This window comes from Sitophilus oryzae, unplaced genomic scaffold, assembly GCF_002938485.1.
Source record: "Sitophilus oryzae breed Bouriz unplaced genomic scaffold, Soryzae_2.0 scaffold_467_pilon_pilon, whole genome shotgun sequence".
Classification (NCBI taxonomy): Eukaryota; Metazoa; Arthropoda; class Insecta; order Coleoptera; family Curculionidae; genus Sitophilus; species Sitophilus oryzae.
This window is the reverse complement of record NW_022147048.1, coordinates 2,000,446-2,013,095: the sequence shown is the minus strand read 5'-3', so window position 1 is coordinate 2,013,095 and position 12,650 is coordinate 2,000,446. Positions and strand designations below refer to the sequence as shown.

The following is a 12,650-nucleotide window of genomic DNA, read 5'->3' as shown; positions in this document are numbered from 1 at the left end:
AGCAGCATGAACGAACTCAGCTTGTATGCTTGAAATAATCGTCCAGTTGGCTTAAAAATGATGATCGATGACATTAACATTATTCTTTTAATTTTATTAATTTATTGTGGTGAAATTAATTTCTGTTGTATATTTGATATTGATATTAAACATATTTTTAAAAAATGGTATATTTTTTGTGTTTCTATGTATGTCATAATTAAAAATAAATGAAGAATTAACATTTTTTATTTTTTTAAACTTCCCGCCATGCGTGACAATCTAGTCCGTAGTACTACAAGCGATATTGGGGGCGCTAGTAACAGTAGACTTGTCAACAGTGTCAAATTTAAACGTCAATTTCACTTTCCAATATTTAGCAAGGCGCTAGCACTTCTTCTTGTGTATATGTTTTGTGGGTAAAACCCAAGAACGATAAACTAATAGGATTGCTCATCCTCATAAGATATACGTTCGCCTCTTCCCGCGCTTCAGCTGACAGTTGTGACGTCATTGTAGTGCTTGTCAAAGCCTTGTCATGATAGTGTGTATTATTAGTTGCCTATGGTAAACATATAAAAATAACAGCTGAGAAATTTTGAGTTAATTATTTTGTCAATTTAAAATGTGAAAAAGGTGTCTTTAAAGTTTTTAGAGCTATAGAGTGTGTAAATACGTTCATTTTGTGTTGTGGATTGTGACAAAGTGCTTACTAAGTGCCCACGATTTTGTTTATTAATTATTTTAAAGCAAAATATGGAAGTACTCTAAAAAGAATGCTTGCAAAAGGTGATGCTGGGAACTGCTGTTCTTAAAAATGCATTATCCGAGTATTTAATACGATTTATACAGTTAATTTTCTATACTGCATACATATAAGGTGTATAAATAAATAAACTAAATAATGAACGTTTTGCATTCGGCAACCAATAATGCACGTGTGTGTATTATTGGTTGCCGGATAAGGACTAATAACCATGACAAGGACTACAATGACGTCACAAAGCGAGTAGTATTCGCATGCACCTGGCGGACACTTTTGGCTGAATGAGCAGTCCTATTAGGTTAACTGTTCTTGGGTAAAACCATAGGGCAAAACTGGAGCGAACCAAAGAGCGAACGCTCATATACACTGACGTGTTTATCAGCCCTACTCGTTCGGTTAAACCCGCGCAAAATAACTGAAGCGTATGGGTGCCTTTAGCCCACACTCACACATCAATGCGAAAAGAAAAATCGCGAATATTTTTGTGTGCCTCTTCCGTCTTACGCAGAACGACTGTCATCGTATCTCTCTCCCTCTTCTTGTCTCACCGCTTTCGCAGTCATTCATCTCCGCCGCCATTCAAAAACAAACGCTTTAATACTTAATCTTTTCAACAAACTCACTTTGCCGCGGCGGCCTTGTAATTTAGTTATTGCGAAGGTCTAGCGGCGTTTTATAACAAACATCGCGCATTTTTTTCCTTCGCGGCGTAATGACTATCGCCGAAAATTTACGCTGTCCGGTTCGAAAACTCGCGGCGCGCAACACAAATCTTGGCGTTTCGTGCGGATTTTGTGCGCGATAATTATCGCTTGTGCGCTTGTTTTAGTTTTTGTGTTGTTTTTGGTGATATACAGTGTTTGTGCGGGGATGTGCAGAGGTATTTTCTCGTTTTATAATGGTAAGGACGAATTTACCTACCCTATATTTACCTTTAATTTTTTATATTACGAAATACATTTTGCGTTTTAAGGCCCGCCTACACCACATCGTTTTACCTGTCAGTTTAAGTCTTTTCAGTCAAAACGTATTAAGTAAAACTTTGTAATTTACGTTCTCAATAAATGTTGTTAGTTAATAAAATTGTTAAAAGTTATATACTTCTAATAAAAGTAGGTAAGTTATTATAATAATTATTTAACAACAAAAGCACCGGATACGCTACCAAAACACCTAAGTAGAAAATAAACGTTAAAATGCAAGAAAAATAATATATATTTGATATTAATTAAAATTTTTCACGTAATCAAGGGCGCGATTTTTAAATTCATTGTTGTCAGTCATGGACATAGTCGGCGCCGGGCTGACTAACTGGAATTTAAATTTCCCGCTGGGGATTCAGGTCAGCGAGCGTGCAGTGCGTGCACGCACGTAGGTGCAAGATTTTGGAGGCGCAAAATCGAAGGGTCAATCAGTACTTTGTAACAAAAAACCGATACGCTTTCTTGCCAATAAACAAATACTTAAACATACATCATAGAATAAAGTTTGATTAGCGTCTTTTTTGCGTTGGCCGCGCCGAATAAACAAGTCTAGGGCAATCTGTCGGCAACACATTGTTGCAACGCATTAATGCAACACATCTATTTATTCTTCATTTTATGGAAAGCACTGTTCATTAAAATGTTGTATCCTATGTTATAGGGCTGGTTTCTCTCTACATTTTCCTGTCTCACAATGTACCGTTTGTGTCGGGGAAGGGATCATAGTTTCATGGTTGTCGATTTTCGACAGAATTCAGTACATGTATATTATTTCGTATATTTTTCATTTTATTGATTTTATGGAAAGCACTGTTCATTAAAATGTTGTATCCTATGTTATAGGGCTTGTTTCTCTCTACAATTTCCTGTCTCACAATGTACCGTTTGTGTCGGGGAAGGGATCATAGTTTCATAGTTGTCGATTTTCGAAAGAAATCAGTACATGTATATTATTTCGTATATTTTTCATTTTGTTGATTTTATGGAAAGCACTGTTCATTAAAATGATGTATCCTATGTTATAGGGCTTGTTTCTCTCTACAATTTCCTGTCTCACAATGTACCGTTTGTGTCGGGGGAGGGATCATAGTTTCATAGTTGTCGATTTTCGAAAGAAATCAGTACATGTATATTATTTCGTATATTTTTCATTTTATTGATTTTATGGAAAGCACTGTTCATTAAAATGATGTATCCTATGTTATAGGGCTTGTTTCTCTCTACAATTTCCTGTCTCACAATGTACCGTTTGTGTCGGGGGAGGGATCATAGTTTCATGGTTGTCGATTTTCGACAGAAATCAGTACATGTATATTATTTCGTATATTTTTCATTTTATTGATTTTATGGAAAGCACTGTTCATTAAAATGATGTATCCTATGTTATAGGGCTTGTTTCTCTCTACAATTTCCTGTCTCACAATGTACCGTCTGTGTCGGGGGAGGGATCATAGTTTCATGGTTGTCGATTTTCGACAGAAATCAGTACATGTATATTATTTCGTATATTTTTCATTTTATTGATTTTATGGAAAGCACTGTTCATTAAAATGCTGTATCCTATGTTATAGGGCTTGTTTCTCTCTACAATTTCCTGTCTCACAATGTACCGTTTGTGTCGGGGAAGGGATCATAGTTTCATAGTTGTCGATTTTTGAAAGAAATCAGTACATGTATATTATTTCGTATATTTTTCATTTTATTGATTTTATGGAAAGCACTGTTCATTAAAATGATGTATCCTATGTTATAGGGCTTGTTTCTTTCTACAATTTCCTGTCTCACAATGTACCGTTTGTGTCGGGGGAGGGATCATAGTTTCATAGTTGTCGATTTTCGAAAGAAATCAGTACATGTATATTATTTCGTATATTTTTCATTTTATTGATTTTATGGAAAGCACTGTTCATTAAAATGATGTATCCTATGTTATAGGGCTTGTTTCTCTCTACAATTTTCTGTCTCACAATGTACCGTTTGTGTCCAGGAAGAGTTCATAGTTTCATAGTCGTCGATTTTCGAAAGAAATCAGTACATGCATATTATTTCGAGTATAATATTCATAATAATTATATTATTAATATTATTTCAAAAACTGTCCCAGTTGTCGATTACGCCGGCTTATATACTTTATTGACTGCTTCTCGAACCTTCTACAATTCTCGGAGAGCGTTCTACTTCATACTGGACAATTCCATTGTCTGATTCGCTTACTTGTCGACTTGATTAAGAGATGGCGCCTAAAAATGTATTTTTCTTTCTGGCGGATGCGCCATTTTTCTTGACACGTTGCGGTTGTGTAGGCAACCAGTAATACATTTTAGCGCTACAAGATTCGTCTCTTCACTAGACACAATGTTATAATGGATAAAAGCAGTGTTTCCTCCATGGTATTTACTAAAAACTGATCTAAAACCGCAGGTAAAACATTCAGTGTGTACTCAAGTCTTTAATCCGTCTTACCTGACCCTTCTTACTAACAGATAAAATATCTAGACGGAGCTAAGACGACTGACTAACTGACAGGCAAAACGTAAATTAAAACGTTATGTGTAGATAGGCCTTTACAGATAAAACGAAATCATTATTAAGCTTTATTGATAGACCGATATACCAAAACATTTATTTTTAGTAAAATATCATTCTCCATTTATATCTCAACCCTTTCATCTCATTTTCACCACTTAATTAACCAAATGGTACGAAATGACGGTCTTTGAGGTTTCCAAAAGACCTATTCGGATTAATTTGCAATACCCAATGCCATCAGGAATCATTAGAATGCTGCTCAGTTTTAGATCCCAACTAATTGTTCATTTGCCACGACAGTTTCCAAATGTTAATTTGTTTAATTTCTCTTATTGATTCTTCACCGGCAATCGTTATGGCAAAGGATTTAGTTAATAACATGATTTCAAGGCTGTCGTTTATTCTATCATGACATTTTTCAGTAGGCATTATTTTTTGTTACCATTCGAAATGGGAATTGTTTATTTGAAAACATTTTTATGAGGAAACGTGATTAATCAGTATGTCAGTCGCTTAAGGATTTTATATATTAGTATAGATTAGTTGGTGAATGCAGTGTGCATTCACCACTTATTAGAATAGTTAAGGTGCGTATTCATTATCCGCAAGAACGAACGAACGAACGAATGTTCGCTAGTGGTATGGACGGGGACCGCACGATAGAACCGCACGAGAAGACCGCACGCATTTCTTCATTCGCGCGCCAGTTCAAATCGTCAAGATATTGTTATAAACCTGTTTTTTTTTGTTTATATACCGTCATTGAATTATCGCTAAGCAAGTTACTATGGAGCAGTGCATAAGGAGTCGGGCTAGGAAGCGAGAGACCGGAGTTCGAATCTCGGCCGGAACATCACTTTTTATTTTTTTTAAATACTGTTGTATTCTATAGTTTATTTTTTGTAGTATAAGAAAAAGAACTATTTATTCTGTTATTTTTAATCTCCGTTATTAATATAAATTGATTGTTAGTACAATACCTCATTTAATATAAAATAATATTCTACTTTTTGAAATGTATCGGGCCCTAATTGTACCTAAAAGTAATATATTTTTAGTGATATACCATATTGTAAACTATTTAATATTTTAGTCACTTAAAAAGTTAATTTGCATTGAATAATTGCCTACCATTAAAGGAAATTTGAGCTATATAATCCTTGATGGGCATATTCTGGGTATGCAAATACTTCCTTTAAATTTTGGGTGTCGTTCAACCGATTTATTCTCAAAACCAGAAACTTCTACATATAAAAAGAAGCAGAGGTCACTAATTATAATAAACTTCACCCTTGGTATTACTTCCACTAATTATAATAAACTTCACCCTTAGAATTACTTCTATCACAATTACAATACGTTCATCTGCATTGGCATTTTCTACTTTTCGATGGGAAACAATAAACTTCCCAATATTTTTTAAATGATGTAACAATTCCTCTTGTGGTTACTTTTCCATAGATATCCTCAACTCTGTCCTCATGTGAATTCAGAGGCAATAAAAATGAAAATTATTTACCATAAACATCGCAAACTAAAAACCGAATAAACAATTTTATACCGAATATAGAAATAAATTTAGTATTTTTACCTATTATCGTCCAAATCCATGTTAATATATAATTATTATTCTTAAATATATTTTTGGAACTGCTGGTTTTAGTAATTATTAAATTAAACGAACTAAAAAGTCTTAAAAATAAAAAATTCTTAACCATAACCTCAAAAATGCAGATCTCCTGTCAACTTTCTTTATTTTTTATTTATTCCTCATTTTCCTAGTGACGTCACAGGTGGTATGCGCGAACTGAACGAAATTGGAGCCGCTATCGATCATACCGTGTATTCTTTGTACCATGACGTCTAAACGCCTTTGATGTACCGACTCGAAGCGGATGGTCGAGCGCACGAACGAACGAACGGCCGCATGCGTTCGGTCCCCGTCTAAATATACCGCACTTTCATTCGTTCGTTCGTTCGGATAATGAATACGCACCTTAAATCTGAAAGCGCACGCAGGCGAACGCCTTTGATGTACCGACTCGAAGCGGATGGTCGAGCGCACGACCGAACGAACGGCCGCATGCGTTCGGTCCCCGTCTAAATATACCGCACTTTCATTCGTTCGTTCGTTCGTTCGTTCGGATAATGAATACGCACCTTTAAATGCTCCAGATTTTATCTAGTCTGGTTTTTTTTATGGGGATATGTTAAAGGCAGTGTTTACAAAACTCGACCAACTATTGTCGACAACATGAGAGAACTTATTGTAGCTGCTTTTCGAGGTAGAACTCAACATATTCCTTTTAAAATGAAAAGATTTTTTGAAAAGACAATCATTTTATGTAATTACATATTATGCTGCCAAAATTTCATTTCGTTATAAAGTTATAAAGTACCGTTCTTCTTTGAGTTACCGCGTCAAATGAGAGGCGCCACCCTGTATAAAAGAGATCTTGTTTTTATGCTAAAACACAAAGTTGTCAATATTTTATCAAAAGAAAATTAGTAAAACATTCAATTAAACCCAACTTTTTATTAACTCCTTTATTTAATTTTATAATTTTGTAACGTCCTAGAATACAATTTGTCAATTTCAAGATATTGGTAATTTATTTACTCAATTACCTATAAATTATATTTTTAATACAAATTTTAGACCACATAAAGGCTTCAAGTGCTGGTAAACCGCTATTTAGAGCTTTTCATGTTCATCGTTGTGTAAAATGTAAGTTTTTGAAACTTAATCATCTAGCCAGATATGAAGAAAAATAGAAAAAAAACTTTTTTAATTCAGCAACGGAATTGGCTAACTTTGAGTCTCTTAGCAATTTAGAAAATGTAATTAACGGTTTGATTTTAGCTTCCCTTGAAAAACAAGAGCAGTAGGAGTAGACCTACTATTGCAGAAAATTAAAACAAAGTTTATTTTATGTTTTTGTAGGTTCTATAAAAATATGAAAAGTGTTAATAAATCAATACAACTAAATAAATATTTGAAGACAAAATTAGAAGTTCGCTGACCTCAAATAAAAGATTGTTGAATAAGGATTTTGAAAAATGTGTACTGTGGGATCAAGGAATTTCTAAAGCTAATAAGAAGAACATATAGGTATAATACGGTAGTGAAAAGCATAATAACTTACGGAAGCGAAGTATGGAGGGTTGAAAAGGAGAACAGAGAACATGTTATTATCCTAGATACATGCTAGATCCTAATTAATAAACTGCAGCACTATGGGTTCAGGGGATCATCTCTTGAATGGTTTAAGTCGTATCTGAGCAACAGAAGTCAACTTGTGAGGGTGGATACCACGATGTCTTCTAGCAAGCCAATAGAATGTGGAGTACCACAAGGCTCAGTATTAGGCCCTATTTTGTTTCTTCTTTTTATTAACGACATTGCTAACATAAACATCAGTGGCAAAATATGTCTTTTTGCGGACGACACTAGCTTCACTTAGAGCAACAAGGACATCACGGCACTTCATAGGATTATATCAAATGACTTAATCGCTATTAAATCTTGGTGCGATTCGAACCTCCTGAGTCTCAACATTTCTAAAACTAAAGCTTTGTCGTATAAAAACTCATTGCAGCCTTTTGTACTTAACAACACCACCATTGACGTCGAAAAATCTGTAAAATTCTTAGGGCTTGTTGTGGACAATTCTCTGAAATGGGACATAAATATCGAAGCTTTGTCGAAAAAATTGAGCTCTGCCTGTTTTGCATTAAGGTCTGTTTCTAAGGAGCTTAACTTGTCAGTGTTAGATGGCTAGAACTGTTTATTATGCACTTTTTGAGTCGCACCTCAGGTATGCCCTTCCATTCTGGGGTACGTGTTGTGCGACTCAATTTGACCGTATTTTCAAGCTCCAGAAGAGAACTGTTCGATATTCACTGGAACTAAACAGCTTAACTCATTGCCGGGGCTTTTTTAAAGAATTAAAAATATTGATTCTCCCTTCCTTATTTATATTTGAATCCATTTGCCTAATACGTAAACATGTATCAGCTTCTCAAGAAAGGCCATCTCACACTTATCCACTCAGGAACGCGGAGCAAGATCTTTATCTACCGACCCCACTCTCAGAGATAGTTAAAAGTTCAATATTATACAACTCGAAAAAAATGCACAATCACGTGCCATTTGAAATCAAATCCATAACATCATTTTTTTTTCATATCGCAAAGCATTGAACTCTTATTTACTAGACAAGGCTTTCTACGCCGTAAATGAATTATATTTTGAAAATCGAATTTGATCTTGTAAACACTGGTCTAATGTTTGCTATTGCTATATTTACTAATGACATCGAAATAGATTTATTTAGAGGTCATTGATATTTACTATAAACTAACTAAATATTTTTGAATATTATTTTTATTTTTTGTTCTTTGACATTGTAAACATTTATAAATGTTTATTTTAAGCTGTAAGACTGACAATATTATTTGTATAATATTTTGTATTATCTTTTGTTTGTTTGTTTGTGTACCTTGTTTTTTTACTTTGTTTGTTAGTTTACCTTTGTCTACAAATTGAAAAATTTTTTGACAATAAAGGCATTTATTTATTTATTTATTTATTAGCGACCGAAGTGGATTACTGGAGGAGATCTGCTGGAAAATCGAAAAGAGAACAAATAACCAACGACAGAGTAAGAGAGATGATGGGAGCAGAACACACAATTGCGGACGACATAAAAACAAAACAACTCATATGGTTTGGTCATGTGCAACGAATGCCCGATCACAGAATACCAAAACAAATTTTAGTGTGGACACCTCGAGGCAGATATAAAAGAGGAAGGCCGCGACGAAGCTGGAGGGAGGGTGTGGATCCCAAGTAGCATTTCCATGACTTGCGACCACATGTTTACTAAACACAACGTTGGATTAGTTACAAAAAATAGTTAGCTCCCTACCTTGGGTATTAAAATAAATTTAAACGTTTTTATAACGACGTTGGACTAGTACTACAGCAAAGTAGAAGCTTCTGCGACGTCGAATAAACGTTGTCTTGTAACCTTTTTTGCTTAAGTGATCTTTAGGTGATTCGGACAACGTAGTTACAACGTTGGACAATATAGAGTTTTCCGACGTCAGTTTCAGGACCTATTCCAACGTTATGCAAACGTCGTCTGTTTTACTAATTCCAACGTTGTTTAGATTTCCTTATTCTTACGTTGGTAGGACGTAGAGTCACTACCTTTTTGCAACTGTATTGAACCATAACCTTAAATCTTAAATTTTCAATTCATTGTTCTGTTCAGTCAGACAGTTCAGTGCTGTTTTTGTTTTTATAAAAAAAAAACTTAATTAAAATGGGACATAAGAAAGGTACATATAAAACTAAATTTAAATATACATCGACATATATTACCGACACTTCCTCGTTTATTTAGATTATAGAGGGCGGCACAAGCTAGACTCTAGAATGACTAAATTAGGCAATCTTGCGACTAGTATACTACCTGTTAAGGCCGAACTGCGACTTTATTAGTCCAGTATGCGACTACTCGAACTACTCCATCTTAATCTCCAAAACAACAAAGTTAAAGCCGCCATGTTGTTAAATAAGAAAATGTTTCGTTCTTAAAATAGCAATTCCTGCTTTTTGAATACATTAACTTGAAATATTTGACCCTAAAAAATACGCGGAAACAATTTTTTCGAATGCGAATAAATTATTCTCATTTTACTAAAAAAAAAATTCAAGAAAATTTTTAAAACTTCTTTAATTTCAAGGCCCATTAGTATTTTTTAAAGTAGAAACAATACATTTATCAATAAAGTTGTTTGCGTTTAACTTTTTACCTTGGGTAACGAGTTACAGAGTCGGTTAAAGTGTTTCAATAATTATGATCTTCAAACATCCTCCACACTTAAATACTTTTGTTTTGTTTTCCTTCACTGCCATCTGACATATGTCTCTAACTAAATTATAAATATAATATTTTTACTATAATTATCCCAATTTAGGATAAAACGCGACTTAGACGCCATATTAGTTTTGTATTTCTGTGAATTAGGATTTTAAACAACGTTGCAGTTTGTACTAAATTAGGCTTCTAGCCAACGTCGGTATCCAACGTCGTTTCGACCCAAAAATTATTCTCCAAACTAGTACAGACTAGGGTTGGCAAGAGGTTGTGACGACGTTGCGCCCCGACGTTTGGTCGCGTAACACAACGTTGTCCCGACGTCCAAATGCTGCTTGGGATAAAGAACTAGAAAATACAGAAATACCTGATGATCTCTTCTAAGTCTGCTTAAAATATTTATTAATATAAAAACTGAGGTACAGGGTCATCCCTTATGTCTTGATACACCCGTGAGTCTGGCTTCGGTCCGGCAACTACACCCTTAGCGCACTCTGTCTTTTATTGGATGTTGATAGATATTTTATTTTTTTATTCTCGAACTGCTCCTAACTAAAAAATACAAAAAGAAAAAGTATTCAAATATCTAATTCTTGCCTATGTTTTGAAAAAATTGAATGAGCCGATTCTCAATTATTCGAGGTTGTGACTGCGCTAGGTGAAATAGTCACATTATATTATTTTTTTTGACCCGATACGTATTAATGTTTATAAAATTAATATAAATATTTATGTAGAAATTAATGCGTCTACTGTACCATTTGATACGTAGGTACATGTAAAGCGAACACTGAATTTTAACGATATAACTTTATGAATTGTTCAAAGATCTGCCCACACATTACAGTTTAATAATAGGCACAGCTTTAATCTCCTCTGCTATTGTGTAGGCATTTTTATTGTTGGCACAAATTCATTTCAATTTAGACTGATCTCTCAATAAAAAAGAGAGGAGGTGTTAACAATCTGACCTAAACAATATACAATGAAATTCTTTAGTACTGGGCTTAGACAGTTAGTTCCATTGCTAAACGAGATGTTTGGGCTAGCATAATACCAATCAATCAATTTATTTTACGCAATATTTTTCAATCGGTAGATAAGTACGAGGCATGTTTTTTAAGTAAGTACCGTTTTGGAATTAAAAAAAACGTGCAAAGATATCGCAATAATTTTATTTTTACATGAAAGCCTGTACCTTAATCTACTTTTCTACATAATTTCCGTGAATATTGAGGCACTTGTCATAACGTGGCACCAGTTTTTCAATACCCTCCTCATAAAATTCTGCCGCCTGACTGGTTAACCACTGTATCACAACTGTTTTGACTTCGTTATCGTCTTGAAGACGCTGACCGCCCAGGTGTTTCTTCAAGTGCAGGAATAAATGGTAGTCACTGGGCGCCAGATCAGGGCTGTATGGAGGATGATCTAGAGTTTCCCATTTAAAAAGATTTGATGAGATCTTTGGTCCGATTAGCCACATGTGGACGGGCATTGTCATGCAGCAAAACAATACCCTTTACCTCAACTTGCTACGTCTTTTTGTTTTGATTGCACGGCGCAGATTGTTCAATGTCTCACAATAAGATGCTGCATTGATTGTCTCATTACGAGGCAGAAACTCCACTAACAATACTCCTTTTCTGTCCCAAAAAACTGTGCACATGCTTTTCCGGGCAGAAATTGTTTGCTTAAACTTCACTGTTTTGGGTGATGATGAATGTCGCCATTCCATGGACTGTTGTTTCGATTCTGGTGTGACGTAGGCCACCCATGTTTCGTCACCAGTAACAATTTTGTCTAAAAAATCTTCACCTTCATTGTGGTACTGCTCAAGGAAAGTCAATGCACTGCCTAAACGTTGGGTTTTGTGCAAATCCGTTAACATTTTCGGAACCCAAGGTGAACACAATTTCCGGTAATTCAAGTTCTCGGTCACAATGCGATACAAAACACTCTGAGAACATTGAGGAAAGTAGTCGCACAATGATGAAATTGTAAAGCGTCTGTCTTCTTTCACCTTTTCGTCCACTTTCTGCACCAAATCTTCATTAACGACCGAAAGACGCCCACTCCGTTCTTCATCATGCACATTTGTGCGGCCATTTTTAAATGCTCTCACCCATTTCCTTACCATTCCATCACTCATAATGTTTTGTTCGTAAACTTCACAGATCTCACGATGAATATCGATCGGTTTTACGCCTTTAGCACTAAGAAATCGTATGACAGCCCGTACTTCACAATCGGCGGGGCTCACGATTGTCGGAGGCATCTTAAACACTCAATAAACAACGTATACAATGAAGAATCAGACTGTACTGGCGTCTGTGCATAGACAAGAGATGTAGGTAAACAGCGCGCATGCGCGGAACGCCGACCGTAGCGCTGCGGCGGCGGAATCGCAAAACGGTACTTACTTAAAAAACATGCCTCGTATATTTTTATGTTTTTTTTTAATTTTCTCTAAAACGGTATGATTAACTAGTCAATAACTATTGT

General features: G+C 35.1%; 1 protein-coding gene across 1 annotated transcript in view; it reads left to right on the top strand.

Moving 5' to 3' along the window:
• The first annotated feature begins 1,477 nt into the window (after positions 1–1,477).
• Positions 1,478–12,650, top strand: part of LOC115886095 (apoptosis-stimulating of p53 protein 1) — a 451,411-nt gene continuing 440,238 nt past the window's right edge. Inside the window, exon 1 of the mRNA XM_030905146.1 lies at positions 1,478–1,646. Coding sequence (XP_030761006.1) covers positions 1,644–1,646 — 3 coding nt within the window. The 5' untranslated portion in view covers positions 1,478–1,643. The remainder of the gene's footprint in view (positions 1,647–12,650) is intronic.